Raw genomic sequence first — 23992 nt, forward strand, 5'->3', positions numbered from 1 at the left:
AATAACAGGGAATAATTTCTGAGTACCTAAGAGTGGGAAGCCCGAGATTAAGGTGCTAGCAGATTTAGTGTCTGGTGAGGATCTACTCCTGGCCCCTTTGCTGTATCCTTACATGGCAAAAGGGACGAACAGACTCCCTCAAGCTCCTTTACGAGGGCACCAACCCCCTGTCCACATGACCTAGTCGCTTCCTACAGGGCCTATCTCTTCATTGCCCTGGAGATGAGGTGTCCATACAAGGAGTTTGGAGGATTGCAAAAATTCAGATAATAGTGCTGCTCATTGAATTCCTGCTGCCTCATAACAAGCTTGAGCAGCAGTGAGATTGTGCTTTAGCAGGACAATCAGCACATGTTCCAGTAATATGGAGAATGACTTCAAAAATTACCCTTTCAAAATACCTCAGTACAAAATGGTTTAAAAGTTGGAAAGCATACTAATCAAAAAACAACATACACTCCTCCCTAAGAGACTATTCACTCTGAAAAAAAAATAATAAGGTGATCAACACAGTTCAAACAATGAAAAATCAAATTTGTTGTCTAAATTTGGTAAGCCAGATTTCAGACTGTTCTCAGTCTTAAATCATCACCAGCTACAATGGGTCCATGGAGGCCTTAGTAAACTGTCCTTTTGCTCAGGGTGGAGTCTAACAGCTGTCCTGGGCATCCATTCCAGTCTGCGCTCTGAAAGTCCATGGAAAATATTGTGTCTTTTCCTCCGCAGCACTGCAGGAGGGCGTGGCATGGCTGGAAAGCTCTTGGCTGTGCGAAATGAGTCAGCAGGCCCTGAGTCACTTCACCAGGATGCAGCTCCCGGGTGTCTGATTCCAGGTTGCAAACAGCAGAGTGCCTGCAAGTCCCAGGCTGAGCGCTCCAGGGAGTAACAGCCAAGAGCTCAGAGGAAAGAGACATGAACGAATCCCTCAGACTCAGTATCAAATTAGGAGACAGAGTTCAGGAGTTGAAAATCTTCTTTGTTCCTCATTTAGGGGAAAGAGGCTTGAAATCAAAGTCTGTGGGGGCAACAGATGAAATATGGTTGACAGGGAACAGGTTCATGCAGACAGACCAAAAAGTTTATTCCTTTTAAAATAGATAGATAGATAGATAGATAGATAGATAGATAGATAGATAGATACTCATTTTAAAACAGAGGAAGAGAGAGACTGAGAGATCTCTTTCATATAACATTGATTAAATTACAGCTATCATTTGTAAGATCATTTTTTTTTTGCTGAAAAAAAGAGACAACAGGTTTGTCATGTAGACGGGTCATGATTGCTTCTACCCCCAAACAGTGGTTCCCTCTGAAGACTAGGCTGCAAAGAAGCAAATCCTAAGTATATGTTCTACCACCTTGCCAGAAAATTTAAGGGAAACAGAAGTCAACGGTGTCATTATTACCCTCCACTAAGTCCAAATATTCTCTAGTCATAAACAGATGAAACAAATTTAAAACTAATGGGAAATATAATATACATTTAAGAGTATATAGCGAGAGTTCAGAGTACGGTAATGAAAGAATTGAGTTCTGGTTGCCCCTCTACACCCCATTATTGCAGGCATCCAGGAAGTAAACCAGCAGCTAAGAACTCTTACTGTCTCTCAAATAAATAATTCAAGGAGTAATGAGTCATGAAGAAGGTCCTGGATCTAGGAGGAGACATGAGGCGTACAGAATCAAAGGAACCAAGAACAACTCTGAGGAACTACATAGCACACGACTTTCAAAAAGTTCATGAAAAACATGTGCTATTTTTTAAAAGATAAATGAATTTGAATGGCAGAGTGACAGAGAGATACGGAGAGACAAAGAGAGAACCCTCAATCACTGGTTCATTTGTCAAATGGCGGGGCTAGTTCGTTGCTTTCCCAGGAGTTTCAGAAGGGAACTGGATCAGAAGTGGAGCAGACACGACTCCATCCAGTGTTCCTATGGAATTCCAGTGTCACAGGGACACCTGCCACACCACAACACCAGACCATGAGTACATTCATTGTAGAAAAACTATTGCATGATTCAAAAAAGTTTGCACCAATATAAATTGATCTTTTACTTTCTTTTCCCACAAACTTTTCATCTTTTCTTTTTTTAAGCAAAGAGAAGTGAATGAAAATGAAAAAGGAAAGCTGAAATATAACCAAATAGGAGTGGAAACTGTGATATCCCAGGATGAACTACAGAGAAAACCAAACTGGCAGATTGAGTAAACAATGTAAATTTTTCTCTTGCAAGGAAGATATTGAACATTATTTGGGCTCTTTCTCTACATTGCTCGGTCCCTTTTAATATCCTCATTATGCAAAAATAGAAAGCTCTTACTCTGCCAATTAAACTGTGTACCCTTCTTTATATACACACGTGTCCTCCTCTCCTCCCAGAAGACCATGCAGCACATCCAGAGATATGTACTTAACCACCTGATTAATTACTGGACCTCTATGCAAATTACTGTCAAGATAAAATGATCATTTTATTACTCCGCTTCATAAATAGTTATAGTTTAATATAGCTGTCAAAACCATTTGTATACTCCTATAATGTAAATGGAACTCTGTTAAAGCTATAAGAAGTCTATAATATTAATAACCTTAAAATAATTTTCTAACTGCAAATTGTTTCCTAAGCAATTATAAGATGTTTTATGTTAATTTAGAAAGGAATTCCAAACAAGGCATTTAAAGTCTAATAAGATGTCATTAAATGGCAAGAGGCAGGGGCTGGAGGAAGGAAGAAAACCCCAGGGCTTGAACTAGCAGAAACGATTCTCAGAGCTACTGACCCTTGTAAGATCCATGCTCTCCTTGGGTTTCTAACACAAAGCAGATTTCTAATCGGGAGCAATTAGCTAGTTACTACACCCCAAAGTGCATATACTTTTGTGTTGGTTCACATGAAGCATTTGCCAATTTGAAAGTCCACCAAAACAGTTTTATCAACTAACTGTATTCAATGAAAGCATGCTCTATAAGCCATGAGACATGCCGTAATACGATAACAGTTTGCGCCCCAGTATTCGTTTATAACTATGAGCTGAAGAGTGATGTTGGTCAACTGGGAATGCGTTTTACAAGATCCCAGAAGAGGGGTACTTTCCTTGCTCTTGGGCTTTCTGAGATGTGGACACAAGGTACATACACTTGCTATTGCACAGAAAAATATGCATTGATACAGTCACTGTCATCATAAAAAAACAGCAATGTAGCAATTCTAAAACCTATGAGTCAAATTATCATACAGTAAATTTTATTTCCCCAAACATGACTTGAGATCCAGGTGCCTCAAGAAAAGGTGGATGACTTGATTGAGACCATGCAGCCGTGAAAACACAGGGACTTCTGCCACAGCATCAATGTGTCTTTGTAAAATATAGTCCCCATTAGTTGGGTTAATTAAGATTAACATACAAGTCGCTGAAAACCTCCCAGAGTAGACAGAAGATAATTTACCTAGGATATACTCAAAGGCAAGAGGAGTTTTCACTCCAAGTTGCTCATTTAACATTCTAGCAGGAAGTTCCTTATTACTCCTTGAGTTATAATCATTTGCTCTCAAAATAACATGCATCCGAATAGTTTACAAAGGCCAAAGGACAACTTATTTCCCAGAAAGTTCTATGAATTCTGCAAGAGGTTATAGAGAAAAGAAGGGAATGAATCCAATCACGGATGTTTTCAGTATGATTAAAGAAGTTAATTTACTCACATAAGTAAATAAGTATTTGTGTTCTAACTTTTGTGTTTCTAAGATGAATGAAAGAGTATTCATGTTGAGAATTTAGGCTTGATATTTTTCATGGAATAAAGAATGTTTTTACCCAAACAGTAAACCATACTACATGCTGAATCTATCAGAAGAAACATTCCGAGTAAGAAAAAAAAAAACATATTATTGCCTTGTGGAATGCAGAGAGTTGTACCCTGTTTGTTCAGACTGCAATTGTGTGAAATCTATCATTGCAGAAAAGGCATTCTCAACGTTACCTCAAGGGTCATGTTCACCGTACTAATGGCCACTTTTATTTCTCCATCTGACAGCTCCTTTAGATCTTTCAAAATGGTCTGTTCAATACTTAGACCTGTGGATAAGAGAGAACCCCTTTGTCATCCTTTTCTCTGTAACACCAAAGGAATACCTACTGACATTATTATCCACAATAAACACATACACTGAGGCTATAATGACATTAGCAATAGCACTCATTGTAGATCAGATTCACTCACCCTGAGCATTGAACTGGGTCTCTTGCAGACTGTTGATAATGTCCTCTCTTGGAGGCAGGTTAGGAAACTTCTCTTCCAGGACAGAAAGAATCTCTTTCTGCTTTTCTGAGATCTTCTCTGGTTCCATGGCCATCCACTTGAAAAGGATGCTACCTGAGAATCATGAATCAAAACACCCATAAGTTGTGCAGCCGGGCCAAGATGAAAGCCAGACATATCAACGTTTTCTATGATCTAAGCTTTCCCTCCTTAGTTCTGGCTTGAGCAGTAGACTGCACAATGCAACGTGCAAGAGGCTAGAGATAAATCAGCACACCGATTTTTCCATAAAAGCAGACAAACAAAAATTAGATAAAGGCAAATGACTAGAAACTCCAGAGGAAAAAAACAATCATTAGGAAAATAGTCAAAGCAAAAAACAAGAGCAATTCAAAAATTAGCTGGAGCATTTCAGTAGAGAATGAAAATCTATAAATAAAAGAATCACACGATACATTTTCCAACTAAACTTAAGAACTCAAAAATGTGTTTACAGCAGATTAGACACACTGGGGAAAAGATTACTGAATTTACAAATCTATCAGAAGGAATTGTGCATACTGAACCTTGTGTGAAAGCTCTCAGTACCAAAATGGAGCTATGTGCATCAGACCCAAGCGAAATGGAGCCAGGAGGTCCCAATGGGAAAGACCCAACACACAATAAAAGCAACCACATGAAACTATCAGTCCTAACTGCAGTCTTGCAAGTAGCCGTACTAACCTCCAACTTTGCAATCATGATTGTTTCTCTGAAAATATCTGCCTAGTAACACGTGATTGCTGGGATGTGACTAACAACAACCAGCACCACCAGTCAGCAAATACCAGCTCCTACAAGGAGATGATCCTCATTGCAAAACAGCATTTATGACTTTCTTCCTTTCATTTAAAAAAAACATCCCTGAAAAATCCCTCCTCACATGCACCTGTCACCTATCACAGCACACACATCTTGGATTTGGATAAATCTCTTACTCATTCCCAAATACACTCATGATTCCCTAAAGAGTCTCTGCCAGATATTTAGGTTGGCACACGGGGGAGGAGAGGGGATAAAAATGGAGAGATGAGCGTAAGAGACACAAAGAAGTGAAATATATATATATGGCTGCCAAACAGTCTCATCAAGAACCCAATCTGTTTTGGGAGTTCTTGTTTTTAAATATCTATAAAATAAATGACGGTGATCAGGAATTAATCTTACAGGGAGGGGCCAGCCTTGTGGTGGAGAACAGAAAGAGAAGCCAACACTTGTGACATCAGCACCTCACACTGAAGTGCTGGTTCTAGTCCCAGCTTCTCCACTTCAGCTCCAACTCCTTGCTAATTCTGCTCATGGATCTGGGAAAGCAGCAGAAAAAGGACCAAGTGACTGGGCCTGTGCCACCCACCCGGGAGATGTGGATGGTGGAGTTCTTGACTCCTGGCTTCTGCCTGGACCATCCGCAGCCATTGTAGCCAACCAAGGAATGAACAAGAGGACAGAATATTTTCTCCATATCCATGTCAGAACACACAAGAAACAAGGACACCCCCTCAGCAAACCCAACCTGTTTTCTTGTTTTGTTCTGATATTTATTTGTGTGTGTGTGATGTGGATTTCCTCCCAGCAAATTCAGAAAAGAAAAGAAATAACAAATCGATGAACTAATATTTGAAAGTATGGGGCAGCAAGTCACAGACTGGAAAGTGGGGCAAGAATCCACAGCAAGTAACAAGAAAAGCAATGATCTTGAAACAGTCATACCATGAGGAAAAAAACCACCACAATACTCTTTGTTCAAGAGAGTGGGAAAGTGAAGGACCTCTTGCCAAAAGCAATTGTGGTGCATTAATATTAAACATGACCTAATGAAGTCAGAGCTGTTTGGGGAAGACGTTCAGTACAGTAACAGCAGATTCAGCACGATAAATCCTTAGCAGAGAAGATGAGATTGAAAGGCCTTTTCTTCTTTCACCCCACAACTGATTTTTGCTTTCATACAGAAACGAAAATAAAGAATGAATAATAAAAAGTAGCTGCCAGGATGGAGAGCAGAAATCAAAGGGAAATAGCGGTAAGCTCACATTTTTGTATGAAGAGGCATAAAAAAACACAGTATTCAAGCACTTAATATCATCCTATATTTAAAATGTCTACATGTAAGAGCTAGGCTAACTGCTGTATGACAAAAGCAGTGATGACACTTAGAGGGAGAAATCACGTTGGTCCTTCATGTAGCAAAGACAATCATTTCTTCTTTCTGTCCCCAGAAATCTTCCTGAACCAAACAGCCTCTTCTCTTCCTAAGCACAGTGGGTGATGATGTCATTCCCATTGGACTTTGTAACCATTTCAGGACAGGGATGATTCACCATTTGGACAAGGGAGAAAAAATACTTGGCTCTGGTCCTTTCTTATTAGAGCGCCTTAAAAGGATCTGTTTGAAGCTGTTAATCGGGTTACTAAAATAGCCAGCAACCATTCTTTATGAAAGGTCAAATGGAACTGCCAAAAGAAAGGAGTCTGAGTATTAAAAACCTAGGGCACAGCTTTTCCACTTAGCCAAAGCACAGGACAGTGGTGCTAATTCACTCTTTGTCTTGTGGCTTCTGTCAAGCCTCATACAAATCCACCTGAAAGGCAACTGGAGTAAAGTGCAGTCATCAATGGCTGAAGTCTAATTATCCACAGGGTCCTAGAAACACACACACACACACACATACACACACACACGATGATTCAGCAATTTAATGGATCTTAAACTGGGCAACAGTCCTCTAGCTCACACCTCTAAGGAAGTAACAGAATACAGGTTGGGGAGTCAGAAAGGTCAGTCATTGTTTGCTTTTGGCATAAACCCAGGGTTCAACCAAGTCCCAACATCAGGTCACCACGACTGAATCATGTGGCTTTAAACATATTAAAGGCAGTTCAGAGGAGGGAGAAGATTAAGAAGGAAAGAAGATGAAAAGGGGAGAAGAGAAAGAAAAAGCAACCGCATGGGGAACACAGAGCCAGCAGGGACAGGAAGGTGGAAACAAGAAAGACGTGTTTCCATAAAGCAGGGTCCTTTATGTTCTTAATCTGCAAGGGCACTTTCTTTCCTTACACAGCAACAAGAAGGTCATGCTGCAGAAATACCGACCTTTCAGGAGAAAGTGGGAGGTCAGGAATGTGTGTCCTAAAATTTCTAAATGTTAAAATGTGTCTTGTTCAAAGAAAACAGTAAGGTGTAGCTATTTTAAAAGATATTCACTGAATCAAGTAGAAATGAATCTTCTACAAGCCTGAACACACTCTGGTCCTAATGGCGACATTGAATCCATAACTGTCCTTCCGGTCTCAAAGCAAAGAGTGTCAGGGAGAGCGTCAGAGAAACACAGCACCTCATGTCCACACTGACAAAGCACAAATGCTTCTAATTGATATGAAAATTATGTTTAATAGCATCTATAAAATCAGGTTCTTTCTCAGACGAGTGTTTGGCCTACCAGTAAAAACATGATAGTCTGCATCCCACACTGACAGCAGCAGAAGATAACCCAAGTACTTAGGCCCCTACTACATAGAAGAAGACCCAAACGGGATTCCAGATCCCTGACTTTGGTCTGGCCCAGCCCCTGTCAATATAGTCGTATGGAGATCAGCTGATGGACGATTTCTCCTTCTGCCTCTCCTCTGTCTTAGTCTCGTCTGTAATTCTACTTTTTGAATAATTTTCTTAAATATTTGAAAAAATATGTCTTGTGTTTAGACCCCCAACATACATAGTAAAGAAATTAGATTGGAAAATAAAGTCAGTAAGATAAACTGAAGTAGATTAAAAATAAAGCTACTACAGGAACCTCACAGACTGAGGACCAGGAAGTGTCTATCCCATCATACACACTTCTTCTTGTGGACCACACGGAAGGACAAAAGGTTGGGGATTTCCATGATATAAGTAATTATCTTTTTCAGAAACACAGATGGAAAAGGAACAATTCATTTGCGTCTTCTAAAAATGAGGAAGTGGTGTATGCTGATGGTTTAATGGGGTGGGAAGGTAAAGGAAAAATTCAAGTACAGCGAGCAGAGCCTTCCAGTGAGTGGGGACACTGGTGTAAAAGCAGGCTGGCGGTCCATGAAAGCACAGGTGCCTTTACAGCCATGGTAAGCCGATGCTGCCAATGAGTCATGCCTATAAAGACATCACAGGGGCACTGAAAGTGAGTCTGGAATTGTAAAGACAGGCCATGGTCGGAGTTACAGGCCGTGTCTCACACAATCTTGAAACAGTGAGGTCACCTACTGATAGTGGACAGAGAAAACCATCCCAGGACAAAGTCCTGGGACACTTGCCTGCACTCAGAAGTTAAGCAGAAAAGAAGTTAACAAACAAGAACAAGGAAGCATAGGTCCAACCTTCTGCCAGTTCAGGAACATCTTGAAGCATACTGGGACTCTTCTTCAAGACCTATCAGAGTGAATACCCTGGCCCACCTGAAATCTATTTGTAGCAAAACAGCATGGTATGCTAAGGACACTACCACCAAAACATAAAACAAAGGACAATCAGTCTGGTGCATAACACATCCAGGGATTCTTTTGGCATAACATTTATAACAATATATTCTCCACTGAGATATAATTCTGATGCTTTTAAAGATTCTCTCGTGTTTCAGCTGTAAATATTCAGTTTCATGGCACCTGTAAACAGACATTTGCTGACATTCTTCATGGCAAAGGTGCCCATAAGACTTTCATGTTCTTGCAAAACCCAGAGGAATCTACAAATACTTATTGTAGAAATGTATGTCACACTACCATTTAGAACACCCCAAAATATAAAGGGGTGTCATAACTGCTTATGAGGGGACCTCTGAAGGTGAAGAATGTTGAAGTTACTTGCATATTAGAAAACTAGTCTTTATAGGCTTGGTGTCAATACATGATTAGCAAACCATGGAATTTAAGTTTGAGTTCAGAAAATAGAGCATCGTGTGACTCAGACTTTTTCTTATTCTTACTAAAGTTCCAAGAGCTTTCACAAATTGGCCTGAGTCCCAGGAGTACATTTCACCTCTGAATATTTGAGTTACAGCCTGAATCCTTGGATCACAACTCTTTATATCTCTGTTCCCGATACCACTCAGCAACTTTTTATCTCACCTGCATGTCCACATCCACACGCTCACTCACACACACACACACACACACACATGTAGACCTTGGCCAAATCTCCTGTGGAGTAAGCCGCAACCACCTGATACCTCTCCGGCTTCACTGAGTTCATCCACCACTACTGTGACAGGACCAGAGCTTTCTCAGCTGGCCAAGGCCACTTCAAACGCCTCTCTGATGTTAACACCAAGACCCTGTGTCTTAGCTCTGCCAACTCTCACCAAGCAAACCAACAAAGCATCTGCATCATTTTAAATTCTCTAGAATCTGAAACACATCGTCAGTGACAATAATACCAAAGTCATATCTGCATACAAATGTATTACAGTTTTATATTATGTTATTCCTTATAGAAAATTATAACTATCCATTGACAGCATTTCTTCCCTACCAAATAACACATGTACTTTTTTCACACAATAAATCAGGTTTCCTAGTTTGCAAGGTATCAAACAAATTCCTCTCCAGGCTTCCCTAAACTATGAAGCACACTTGTGCTATGAAACAACCTCTCTCTTCTTTGAGATTGCCACTGGTTTTTACTATCCCACTTTCCTGTCCCAACCACAAATGGCTATGCTTACTTTAGCTAAGAGCATAGAGTCTCATTCAGCACTATTACAGATATCCACTGCCATAAAAATATTTATGGCAATCGTTAGCATTCACTCTAAAACTTTTACAAGAGCCATATATTCTTGAATCTTTTCCCCCAAGAAAAGACAGAGGGAGAGGAAGGGAAGGAGAAAGTCCCTAACGGCATTGAGTTAGGGCAGTCTCAGCCTCTTTCCTTTTGAATCATTTCAGCGTATTCCTTGCTGTTTTCCACTTATCACTGTTAAGCATTTCTGATGGTAAAACAATCCATGCACACTGCATTCAAACTGCATCCCTGAGAAAAGAAAGAAAACGCTTCATACAAAGTTCACAACGGTGTCTGTCCTAACGGAATCCTTGAAGCAAGTTTGGGGCACCCAGGTTGACTGACAGTTTCTATCCTGAAGCTCACTCTTTGAAAGCAGTGTGAGAAGGGGAAAAAAAGGAGATCAGTGGGCCACGGTCATCCTGCAGCCTCTGCAGAGACCACTGATTCCAGGACCCCCAGGGATATCAAAGTCCAAGGATGCCCAAGTTCCTTATGTCATATGGCATAGCACTTGCAAGGAACTGACACACATCCTCCCATATCCCCAGGTTACTTACATATCTCATGTAATACAAATGATATGCAAACAATTGCTACAATGCTCTATTTTGGGAATAAGCACAAGGAAAAACTGTGTATTTTCATACAGAGACAATGTTTGAAATATTTTCCATCTGAAGTTGATTGAACAGATATGGAAAGCAGGGTCTGCACTTGCAGGTTTGAGAATCAATGAAGATGGGCTATCCTGCAAGATGAGTGACTGTGGAACTGGCCATCAAAGGCTTTGTGATGAAACACCCAAGGGTGCAATGTGTATTTTGCCACCTAAAGAGTATTTTATGGAATAAGCACGCTCAGGTAGCAGAAGATATTTCCACATGGGAATTTGGAATTCTGGTCCCCATTCCCACTGTCTCCAGGCAAGAATCGCCTCTGGAAGCTATTAACACAGCAGGGAAAGCCGCTCCCGCTCCCCTACAGAGGTGGAGCCGTGCCATTTAATATTCTTGTCTAGCGAAACGGCAAAGGCCTTTCATGCCTAGTTTTAAATGCACATTTTTAATATTCAATATAATGCTACTCTTTAACAAACTCTTTACTCCCTGCCTCTCTGATGAAGCTTCCCGTGGTCTTGAAAGGGATTGTTAAGCTAAGAATGGATCGCAGTCTTTCTGCATGAGCAGGTCCAGAGACACTCCATTAAGCCTTCCAGTATTTAATAGAAAGAGCCATTTCTCACCTCTGAGGAGATGAGCCAGCTGCTCGGTGACGAGCTCAGGAGCCTCCCGGAGAAGCTCTTTCAGCACCAGTGAGGAAGAGGGCTCCTGGAACTTCGCGTCCACATCCCTCTGCTCCGTCGGACTGATGACTTTGACAACGGCGGATTCTAAAGCTTTGTCCTCACTGTTAAGGAAGTGGAGAAGTACAAGAGAATGAGATGGGACGTGTTTTCTGACTGTGCTCCCGCAGAAGTAACTTCCTCTCCACAGCCAGAAAGCCGTGCATGGCTCCAAAAAGAATTGTGTTCCGTGGCATTGCACCTTTTCTTTATCAATGAATTCCCATCCTTTATCAATGCTCCCCAAGAATCTTAGAATAACTTCACACTCACACTCAAGCAGCCCTGTCTCTTGTTTCACAGTTGGGAAATAATAGCCAATATTTATTGAGTTGTCACTGCATGCCATACACTAACACATACGCTTTATGTGTGTGTCCTATTTTATATTACAAAATGACCCTACAAAGCGGAAGGGATGTAGCACAGAGAGTTAAGCCAACAGCTGGGACACGTGGGTCCCCTATTAGACAAACTGCTGTGAGCCCCAGCTGCTCAACTTCCAATTCAGCTTCCTGACTATGTGCTTTATTGCAGGTGCTTGAGGGATGAACCTGCATGGTAGATTCCTACCTCTGTGTGTCTCCTTCTCTCTCTATCACTCTGTCTTGAAAAGAAAAAAAAAAAACTTAAAAAATAACTCAATGAAATGCAACCTATTGAAATCCTCATTTGAAAAATGGAGAAACTAAGGCAAATAAAATTAAGAAAATTGTCCAAGGCCAAGCAACTGTGCGAGTGGACTAACTGATACTTAACAATCTGGCATCAAAGTCTGCACACCTCATGACTGGTGGTATAGAAAATACATTTCCATATTTCTTTGCTTCTGCCATCATCCTTTATATATGAGATAGAGCTGGATTTTATCAAAGGCAGGAAGAAAGGTATGGATGAAACTAGTTTAGTTCTTCTTGCCTGTCAAAACAGACGCGTGGCAATGAAGGAAATAAGGATCTTGTTGATTTTTGAAAAGCATTCTCCTTCACAAACAATCCCAAAGCCAGTTCACAACTTCAGTCTTAAAACCAGCATATATTTGCCTTTGTTAATTGGTGACAAATTCCCTCTGAGTTTGACTGATACACACACATTCCAGAAGTCACTGCTTTGATTTTATGCACTGTATTTTTATCCATATCAACTTTCATCTATTGATTTTAAAAAGTTATCACATACATTCTGTCAAGCAGATGAGTGCTCTTGAGCACTGTAACTGAAGTCAAAGACCTGCTCCAGTCACTTGCCAACAATTAATGAATCAGTATTATTCTAAGGAATTCGCTAAGAATATCCTCAGACAGATGGATTACTTTTAAAACCCTGTATTAAATTAGTGACATGACTTCTATCACATTGTATTCACCACTAAAAGGGCTAAATCTTAAAATTCATGAGGTTCCAGTTTCAGGTACACTAAGGTCAATATCCACTGATTAAAGTCACACAACAGTTAGCAACTGGGCAAACTGCAAAAGACTTCATGTTGAACTACTGAAGTGTTCAACTGGCGACTCATAATTTAGTAGCTATAGAGAACTTGTCAGAATAGTATTTTTGTAAGGTCCTGGAAGGCAAGAATCTGTATTACTCTTTTCGTAGCTTTAGATTCTTGTATCAGTTTGAAACCCTTAGGGACTCACTGAAGAAGCCAGAAGTTCCAAACTGTAATTCATATTCTGTTAACTGCGTTTTGTGCTCTTGGCATGTCATTTAAGACACCTGGTCTGTAGCTTCTTGTCCATAAAATAAGTAGTTAAACTACATGAAGGTTCAAAAACTCCATCCTGCTCCAATAGCACAAAATACTGTGAACTTCCCATCTCCACCTATTTTTCTATTTTATAACTAAATATTTCTCTTAAGAAACCCACTTACATCTAATGTTTCAATTCTTACTGCATATTTATAGCATTAAAGCATAGGACTACTGTCTCACTATAAGAAAATGTTTCAAATGGCTTCAAACTAATAGATTGCTTGATTTTACAAACTCTCATTTTCAAATGTCGCACTGGCATGCAAAAACAGAGTTGGCATTGCTCAAATTTTCCCATAAATAATAATAATTTTTTTAAAAGACATTCATTTTGCTCTAAACATCCTCTGCTTTTAGTAAATCCCTCCACAAAAAAAATCCTGTTTAATCCTTCAAAAAAGGTTCAAACTCCCAGAACTTTGGTGCATCTTACCTTGCCAGTGCACTGATGCCAACAAGCGTTATGGACAACTTCCCTTCATCATTTAGCTGCAGCAGGTTAATTTCATCTCGGAATATGTGGAAGGATTCAGAAATATTTAACTCTTCTAAAATAAACCTTGTCTCAGTGAAGTAGTTGAATTCAGTTCGGGGTATATTCAGCACAGGTAAACAGAGAACCCCTGGTGGACTGACCTACCAAGAAAAAAAAAATGACTGCATCATTGCAAAAAAAAAAAAAACACACACACACACACAAAGGAAGAATGCAACAAATACAACTGCTTTTTTGCGAGCATAGTGGTAACTTGTAAAGAGAATGTCAGTCTTCTGGCCTCACTAAGCCAGCTGCCACTCACAACCAAATTAATAGACCATTTTCTGCTGTGAAGTGGCCCCTGATCATTTTAAACTCGTGTTACTCTGTTGGAACTTCTTATTTCTTACTTAAAATAGTTGATGTCTTACTGCACTCCCTTGGTAGATTCCCATGTAAGAAGCCCACATGTGTTTATGGAATAGTTGCCACGAGGCATCTGCATCTGCAATGTTTAATTTTTACAACAGATATTTGTTGTAAGTTTTAAAATAATCTGTAGCTTCATATTTAAGCTAAGTTTGCTCCATGGATTATCAGAATGCAATCTCTTATGATTTCCTATATTATAAAAGATATGTTTTATAATAAACTTCCTATTAAAAGTTTTGTGACAACTGGGAGAACAGGAGCTGTGTAAGAGTTAAAGAATTCTAGATTCACAATAAATTTTCTACAGGAACATTTTTAAAGGGAGGTTTATAAAATTATTTACATATACAGCAATAAGTTCTATCGCTGAAACAATCTGTGGTTTGGCAACAGTGACATTTTACAGAGTGTACATGGCCGTTGTTCTCACATTGTCACCAGCTCTGTCATGATCATAGTGTGGATTTAATAATCGGCTGCTTTTCCAGCATGAAGAAAGCATAACTTTTGGAGTCTTTTCTTCAACTGAATGCGTCCAAATTAATAAAAAATTTGCATTCAATAAGCATTCATTGAAGGAAATAAATGAATTTCTCAGGGCCATGGTGTACAAGTACAAAGCCACTCCCTAAAACAGTTCCCTCCCTCTCACCTATTAACCTATATAGAATCGTAATTCATGAGTTATTAGCAATTCAGGTATGTTGAGCTATTTCTCCTAATTGACAGTTATATCTAATGCTTGGTATTGACACACAACTGGAGAAGAATCTGTGTGCGAGTCAAGATCATGTGGTTTCAAAGTATCCTTGCACAACCTGGTCTCCACTATGTTCTAGCCCCAGACTTTACAATGTGAGCCTCAGATCTTCATATCTGTGGAATGGGTTCAGCTGCCATAGTGAGTGAGAAGGACTTGAATGAGGTCATAGAAGCAAAGCTGCAAAGCTAGCCAGTTCCTATGGTGGCGGCATGAGGCGAGAGCGATGTAAAGTTCAGGAAGGCACAGAGATACAACAAAATTCACAGCATGCGGCCCTTCGGCGATTCCACACTTAGCGCCAGGGTGAGTCCTTTTGTTGGACGTCGTATTCATGTAAGCCATACAGTTGTTGGTGTTATCATTATTACATAGTTTCCTTAAACATCCATGGTACTGTACTGTCAGTCTGAAAATCAGTCCAGTTAAGTCTATGTTCCCTAGACATGGAACATTTTTTTCAAGAAGTCAAAAAGTCCAACTAATAACATTAGTCTTTAACACGTGAGTTTTGACACAGGAACATTTATTTCCTCCTACCAATTAATCTCCCTTGCAAAGTTCAACAAACTTTAAGATAAATTTGTTAAAAAGTACACATTTAGAGATCAGAATATTTTCCCTACGCTTTTGTCAGCTGCTGCCCTAAAGCAATTCTTGCCACCTACAGTTCATACTGAAAGACTGAGTTTCATGCTAATTTAAATCACTCTAGATCAATTATGCATATTGTCAGAGATTCAAGCATCCGAATAAAATTGAATGAAATAAACCGAACTCTTGAAAACTAAAAAATTCTATGATATTAGAAATAGCACCCAAACAATCAGTGTTAGTACCCAAAAGCCCGTTCTTAATACACTGATGAATGCTATGGAATAAGATTTTTAAAGTAACTGAAAAGTCTCTTCAACTTCTCATTATGAGATGATATGCTCATATGTCACATAGCTTTTCTACTGCCAGGGGTAAAGCTATATAATAATAATGATAAACAAAAATAAGCAATTTTGGTTTTTCCTTTTAGTTTTCTAAATCCCCCCAAAGAATCAATTCCTATGAACATCTTTATATTTTTATTTGAAGACACTGACTTCATTGAAATAATGGTTATATAAAGAGTTGGTAAGATTTGCAGCAAAATGGACTCAACTAGAAGGCATGTTATAGAGTGAAATAAGCCCAGCCCAGAAAGAAAAATACTGCCTATTCTCCCTTAAAATTAAAAACAAATAAGAAAAAAAAAAGAAATATCTGTGTGTATCCGTATTACCATGTTCGTGAAAACCATAGATTTGTTCACTTAAGATAAATAACCATAAAAATATCTCAATACATAACTAATCAATAAAAATTATTGATGAATGGGTTGTTACACTTCCTTCTCAGCAATAACAAACCAGAACAAGAAATGTAAGTTTCTTTTTCTAGAAAATGTTCCTCTAATAAACGATCTAACAACTCAAATCTGGAATGAGCACCTTGTTTTGCCCTTACCTTGTCAAGAAAGTAGGCGTAAGTGAAGGCGGAAATGAGAGAGTCCAAGTCACAGGCCTGAGGGCCGATAACCACGTGGACCTTCTCTAAGCGCTTGCTTCGATTCTGAAACAAATGCAAGAGAGGCACAGCTTCATCTGCAACCATTAGCATAAATACGAACGTTTCAATCATCTTTCAAGTGTGTCATACACACTCACACACAATGGCAGAAAAAGCATAAATTTAACATGAAGTGGGAATACAAAAACTATACAAATTGCTTAGTATTCCAAAATGTTTGTTTAAATTAGGAAAAGGAAATGTGGCTTTATTAAGATCATCAGCAACTTAACTACATATAAACTGTATCTCTGAGTTATTGCTTGAGTAAAACATCCTTTTATTTCAAGGAACGAGTGCATGGCAGCCCGTATCACTTTCTTATATGAGGTGTTCTTAATTTAAGAACAAATTGATTTTTGTTCATAAGGTCCTGGCTTGTAAAGTAGGCATATAACTCATGGTTTTGTAAGAATTTTTTTTTGCCTGTCCATTTTCAGCTATCAAGTATGTTTTTCTGCATTATATTTTATAATTGGGTAAATAAAACTTGTGATGCTTTCCCTTCTGAGAGGGATGTGAGTAGTATCATTCTAAAAATATAAATTGCAGTAGCTATTTTTAAAAAGTGTACATGGTCACTTCTCTGGAATAGAAGATATGTTGGCACTTTCCCTTGGTAACTCAATAAATTTCTAAACTATTTTATGGAAGGCTGGCATCCTTTTGCACCTTTCAAAGAACTAACCACTTCTAAAAAGTTCCGTAGCAAAACTGTCCAGCATATAACATGAATTGGTCTTTGTACTGGATGTCAGAAATGACACATATGTATATTTCTCCCAATTTTTCATCAGTTGCTTAAACTTTTCTATACATCAGTGACCACAAGGGCAATTTTTAATAAAAATGTATGTATTTTCATCTTATTTAAAAGGAAGAGAGAGAGAGAGAGAGAGTGACAGGAATTGTACATCTGTTGATTCACTTCTCCAAATACCTGAAACACTTTGAGTTGGACCAGACCATAGCCAAGAGCCTGGAAGTCATGATGGATCTCCATGTGGGTGGCCGGTACTCAGTGCCTAACCCAGTACTTGTTGCCTCCTCTTAATGTGCATTAGCAGGAAGCCATAATGAAAGCAGGGCGGCAAGGATCAAAACAGGCACTCCACCATGGAAATGTGGGTGTTACCACGGGAGAGTTAACTACTGAGTCACTCACCTACCCTAAATAGCTAATTGAGCGGTCCTGGCACAGTAACCTAGTGGCTAAAGTCCTCACCTTGCATGTGCCGGAATCCTATATGAGCACTGGTTCTAATCTCGGCAGCCCCACTCCCCATCCAGCTCCCTGCTTGTGGCCTGGGGAAGCCATCAAGAAGTGACTCTAATTCAACAGCTAAGGGAGGGCTCCATAAGTCAAGGTCCACTCGCATTTACACAAATCCCATTGTCACGGTCACCTTCACAATCCCTGCTGGAACATGTCCAGGTCATATCCCTAGCCTGCCTTCCTCCCAGGTGGGTGACACCAGTTTACCTAGCCTCAAGGAACAGCACCAGCCAGAAAGGGACTGAGACTTCAGTCGTGAAAGTGGTCGCACATTTGCTCCTGGTTTTTGCTGTTTTTAAGGTTGATACACATTGTAGGAATTGATCTTCTTTTCTAGATTGAAGTGTTTTCATTTTCATTGAAAATATGTGAATGACAAATATTTTAATTTTTTTTAATGGACTCTCACAAACACAACCTTCCCTCTCTCTATACTAAGTTGCTAGAACTTCCTTTAGTGAGGCCAGAGTCCCTTAGCGTATCAGCCCCTTCCAAGTCAGATGCTACGGGACACAGGTTACCCAGACATTTAATTATTTCTGATCTTTCGGATTAGAAGGACTGTGGCTAATTAATCAGGTCCTCTCCCCCTTTGAACAAGCCTAGATGAGCCCCAAAGACTTTTCCCAGAAGCTTCGCTTCTTCACAGTCAGCTTTTTGTTATCCTAAGGAAAATCCATTGCTTGAACACTCGCGAATGTAAATGTATTTGGAGGAAACGTCAGGCCAGTGACACCACACACCTGGCGTGCCTGAAATGCAATCAGGCCTGACAGTAACGAACAGCTAAGCAACTGGGGACTGGCGGTAGCAGAGTGTTGCGGGCACAGTGAACCTGGGCAGGTTCACAGGGAAATGTAGCAGGGATATGCACAACAGCTATACTTTGTAAAGATGACAGTTTTTAATGATACCATTATTTATTACACTGTATGTTTTTCAGTGACAAAAGAACTTCACCTCCCAGGTGACCTCTTCTGCTTTCTCTCTCACGTTCTCTTACACACACACACACACAGAGCACATATCACTTCAAAAATAAACAGTACATGCAACATGCTAGTTAGACATTCAATACAGACATTCAAGCACTCATTTGAAGGGTGGGTGCTTGGCCTTTGGAACCGCTCAGGAGTAAATACATGAATACCCATTTTGTGGAATAATGTCCTTCTGACTTATTTTTATTGATTTATTTCTGTTTCAGACCCTGGTAGCTGTTAAGAACCTGTAGGTCACAGAAAATAGAAACCTCCATTAAACAGAAATACACAGTAATACTCTCCAACTTCCTTTGCTTGGTATCAAGTAACTTTTCAACCTACTCATAATTTAATTCACATGTAATATGGTCCATCCATAATTTGATTCTACAGACTCTTACAGTGAAAGAGAAAGAGGAGATGCTAAAAATCAAATCTCTGATGGTTGGTTTTTGGATGTCATGGTGAGGGGATATTGATGATAGAGTGTAGAGCAGGAACAACGGAAGGTACGACCAGTTGGAACAATCATTTAGAGAGGTCCTCCTTCCCATCGCTTGTTAGACAAACTCCAGTTAACTGAAGAAAAGGAATCAGCAACTAGTTTTGGCAGCAGTGACAGGAAAGAGCACCTGTCCTACCCTTCAGGGGACACCATTCACATGGAGTCCAAGGTGAGGGGTGGGAGCCTCCAAAGCAGATACCATGGACCAAGTGCTATCAACTTGCTGTCACTGCACAGAACTCAAATTTGGGGTGGAAATTTCACATCATCCCTTTGTGACAGATAAGTCTGGTCCATCCAACTGCCCCAGGAAAACACCCTAAAACAAAGACCATTTAAGCTCATCTAATTCAAAATGTATGTGTTTGACCACTTCCCAATGCTATGTTCATTGACACCACAAACAATATTTCCTGTCTCTGTTCTCCTGAAGTCCTGCTCACGCTCATGTCGCTCTCTCAGCGAGCCATTTTTTTCACACCTTTTGAAAACCTGCAAGTCAACCTTTGATTCTTTTTGGGAAAATGCAGCCCATGCGGATTTTTGTCAGGATTTTTGAAAACTACCCTATAGGTAATAACATTGTGCCAATGAAAAAAATTTCAACATTTACACAAATTACCACAAACAACTGCACATTCTGAAGGCTCCTGTTGTTTGGCCCCACTTAGAAACAACAGCCCCTGGCCACATCTACCAGACTAAGAAAAGGCAGGCCCTTGAACACCCAGCCCCTCACCCCCAGCAAGCTCTGCCAAGAGCAAGTTACCAGCAATCCCCCATCAGACCCCAAGAATGGGCACTCCCAAACCCCACCTCAGCCTACTCTCTTTGTGTTGCTCCTCAGTCCCTGGTATCTGGGTGGGCACCTAAAGAAATCCCACCTTCCAGAAATGGGACCAGGGAGAAAAACAACAATAAACACAGTTGTGGGTTTTTTCTTTTTTTGTCTTTTTAACTTCTGCTGCTCCCTGCTGCTCATGTAAGGTTATGGCTCATAAACTGCAAGTCATTGTAGAGCAGTGTGGAGCCCAGAAGGGCAGCAGCTACCCAGCATCCACAATGTTGCGAAGGCCTCTCGGAGGAAGTGACTTTTGCTTTGATTCAAGGGTGGAAAGAAGATAACTTTCAGGCTGAAATGCAGTAGGGAGTTCACAGGCCTCCCAAGGGCTACTCTTTTCTGCAATTCTTTCCACTTCCATACCTGATTCAAATTTTTTGTAAAAAAAAAAAAAAAAAAAAAGGCGGGGGGGGGAGGGTGCGTGGGGGTGGCCAGTGCCATGGCTTAACAGGCTAATCTTCCACCTTCAAGTGCCAGAAACCTATATGGGTACCAGTTGGTGTCTCAGCTGCTCCACTCCCCATCCAGCTCCCTACTAATAGCCTAGGAGAGTAGTGAATGATGTCCCAAAGTCTTGAGACCCTGCTTCTGCATGGGAGATCTGGAGGAGGCTCCTGGCTTCAAATTTGAATCATATCAACTCTAGCCATCGTGGCCATTAGAAAATGAACCACTGGGTGGAAGATCTTTCTCTGTCTCTCCTTCTCTCTGTAAATCTACCTTTCAAATTTAAAATAAAATATTTTTTAAAAACTAAAAAGTAAGCAAAGAAGCAGAAACCTTGTACCAAGTCTTGAAAATATTAATAATTCAGCTACAATCTACCACAGGACTCCCAGAGGAAACCACCCAAGAACCCAAGGTAGCTTTAAGATCCAAATCTACAGCTGTCCCTCCTCCCTTCCACAAATCTCCTTGCACATCTGTAAGCTGCTTTCAGAGAAACGCTGGTAAATCTCCCCAACACAGCGCCAGAGCGCTCTGTTATGCCCCTTGGCTCTCTCAGGCTCCCAGCAGCGCGTCCTCTAGCAAGCTTAATTGAAGCAGCCTCGCTGCCTTCGAAAGCACTCTGGAGGCAAGGAAGCAGAGGAAGAGAATCTTGCTGCACAAACCCACAGTGAAAGCTTTTGGGAATTTGTTTTCAGCCCAAATGTGAATGGACTACCAGCTACACCACTGTCACGGCCTTTAGCATCAGGAAACAGATTCCCAAACATTACACCATCAAGCACATTAAATAACCTCATAATCACACGTAAAAGGTATGTGAACTGGGGCCATCAGAAGTGCTAAGATACATGATAACAAAAGCAGTCAGCATTTTCCATACCATATGCTGGTAAATGTTATTCTGCGGGGAACCAATTAAAACTATGGACTACTTAGAACACAGACATATGGAACAAAACAGGGTAACTTATCTTGTCACCACAGTGCTTGCTCAGTACATCTATTAGGGAGATGAAATCCTGGATTATTAGTACAAATAAATGTTATCTTAATTATGACCACCAAAAGGCAACAACAGCATTGAAAGCTTCTGCTTTGTTACTGGCATTATTTAGAATCGCAAGTGGAAAGTGAGCCTACTGTTCCCAAAGTCATGGACAACACCAGTCATATTAGGTATCAAATGTATAATTAGTGCAGCAACTTGCATATCAGGCTAAGTCAGGGTTTTCTCGCCTGTTACACTGGAAAAGTAATAATGAGTATTCACTGGATTCCTGGCAAAACCAGTCAAAAAGAATTGAAAAGGCACTGGTCTGGGCTGTAATGCCATTGTTCTGATAAAACAAAGGCAGGCAAACAATCCAAATGAAGTAATTGTCAAGACTTTATTTTGACAGCCATAAAGTTAAAAACCTAGACAAAGCTTTATTACATTTTCCCGACATTAAAAGAAAATAAAAACTTACAACAAAATCTCAGATGCATTCATAGGTCAATCTACTGGACGGTGGGCATCTTCCAGAAGGAGCTCCACTTAGCCATCACTGCTTAATTTAATTTAAAAAAAAAAAAACATTTACAGGACCTAAGTGGTAAATGACTTGAAGGCAGGATCTGTCCTTGAGTCATGTGAACACAAAGTGTAAGCAGTGTTCTGTGCACTTAGTAAATAAGTAGTCACTGCATGTTTAGAATGGGGCCAGGCCTAGAAGTCAGGGTGATGCTGTTCCACCTCAGGAGTGTCAGGATTTGATCCTGACTCCACACCCAATGAGGTTGCAGTGAGAACTCAGCTAGCTGAGTTTCTGTCACCCACCTGGGAAATATAGATTCGTTTCTCAGCTCCTGATTTTGCTCCAGTCCTGCATGCTATAGATATTTGAGGACTAAGCCACTACATGAGATCTCTCTCTCTCCCTTCCTCCCTCTTTCTAAACGAAATAATTAACTAAATGTGAATACTTCTGAAGCAGGTATTTGGTGTAGCAGTTAAGATGTCACTCGCATTGGTCCCATCCTACGTTGGAGTATCTGGGTTCAAGTTCAGGCATTGGCTCTCCATTCCAGCTTCCTGCTAACGTACACCCTAGGAGGCAGCAAGTGATAATTCAATACTTGGGTCCCTACCTCCCATGTGGAAGACCAGAACTGAGTACTGGCTCCTGATTTTAGCAGATAAGAGCTATTTCCCTCCCTTCCTCCCTCCATCCCTTCTCTCTTTCCTTCCTTCTTTCTTTCCTTCCATTCCTTCATCTTTTCTTACTCTCTCTCTCATCCCCTATACATAAAATAACTGATGAATAATATTTTTAAATGATTATGAATGAATGGTCATGGAACATGAATAACTCAAGGGCCGTCTCATTCATTGGCAACCATTTTCCTTTCTTATCCATGTCCTTCTGACAAGTACCTCAAACACAGGAGAACGTTGGAATCACAGAGTGAGCAGAGAAGGAAGAGAGAAGAACAGGTGAAAATACAACAGCCTTGCTTCCATTCACTACGTTCTGATCAGATAGATCAACAGCAAAGCCCAGGTGCCCAACACTTTGATCACAACGCACACCAACATTTAAAAATCTATGACATATTAACAGTGGAAGTTTCTGCTTCCTAGGAAGCTGTCTCTACCTTTCTCCAATTATTCCCATAGGTTGGCTTACAAAATCTGCTTCAAAAGAAACAAGTCAATTTAACACAGAGGGGCAATTTTAAAGCTTAGCAGAAAACTAATTCAATGAGCAAATCAGAGTGGATATTCGTAACTCAATATCTCTCAGGATTTGCCTGAGATGAATTTCAGAGAACGATCCAGGATATTTCCACAGATGCAAGAAAGAGCATGTTCTGCTCGGGACTGTGGAGCATTCCATGTCCATGCCGCCCCATGTCAGAGACAAGAGGGTCTTTCCCAAGCGTGTCATTGTCCTGCAAGGCCTGCTGCCTCTGGCATCTTCAGTACTGTGCCATGACAGGCAATTAGGATGCTGACTCCACAGACAAACCACATAACAGGGGAATTTAATCTCTCCCTTTCTTCTATTGGCTTACTCCGCCCTTCTTCCTTCCTCCCATCCAGGCCTACTGGCCACACACACACACACACACACACATGCACACTTACTCCACTTGTCAAGGGTGCCACAGGAGGCCTGCCCCGTGCCATGGTTTTTTAGTGCTGTTAATAAAGGAGGATATCCATGCTTACCAGTCACCGTTAAGTCAACCGGCATCACAGCTCTCCAAATACACTACCTTATAAACTCATTTTCAAAATAACCACTAGATCTTGGAAGCAACTTAAACCCAAGAGGAAATTTCACATATAATTACCGCGATGCCTGCCAGCTTGAGAATTACAGTGACTCAAGAGGAACACTAATCAAACGGCATTACATGAAATATTTTTAGGCATGGAATTCAATATAGGCTGACACATTTGAAAGAAATTGGTCTCCTCAAAATGCCAGACGACACATAAAGCTGTATAGCAAAGAAGCAG

The 23992-nt window shown here is 40.4% G+C and overlaps 1 protein-coding gene across 1 annotated transcript in view; it reads right to left on the reverse strand.

Moving 5' to 3' along the window:
- Positions 1–17432, reverse strand: part of PRUNE2 (prune homolog 2 with BCH domain) — a 109704-nt gene extending 92272 nt beyond the window's left edge. The window contains exons 1-6 of the mRNA XM_040988749.1: positions 17370–17432; positions 16328–16432; positions 13594–13796; positions 11303–11466; positions 4227–4379; positions 3987–4081 (exon numbers count right to left, since the gene is read on the reverse strand). Coding sequence (XP_040844683.1) covers positions 3987–4081; positions 4227–4379; positions 11303–11466; positions 13594–13796; positions 16328–16432; positions 17370–17432 — 783 coding nt within the window. The remainder of the gene's footprint in view (positions 1–3986; positions 4082–4226; positions 4380–11302; positions 11467–13593; positions 13797–16327; positions 16433–17369) is intronic.
- Positions 17433–23992: the final 6560 nt, after the last annotated feature.

Source organism: Ochotona curzoniae, unplaced genomic scaffold (assembly GCF_017591425.1).
Source record: "Ochotona curzoniae isolate NIBS_2020 unplaced genomic scaffold, NIBS_Ocur_1.0 contig_50, whole genome shotgun sequence".
In the NCBI taxonomy this organism is placed as follows: Eukaryota; Metazoa; Chordata; class Mammalia; order Lagomorpha; family Ochotonidae; genus Ochotona; species Ochotona curzoniae.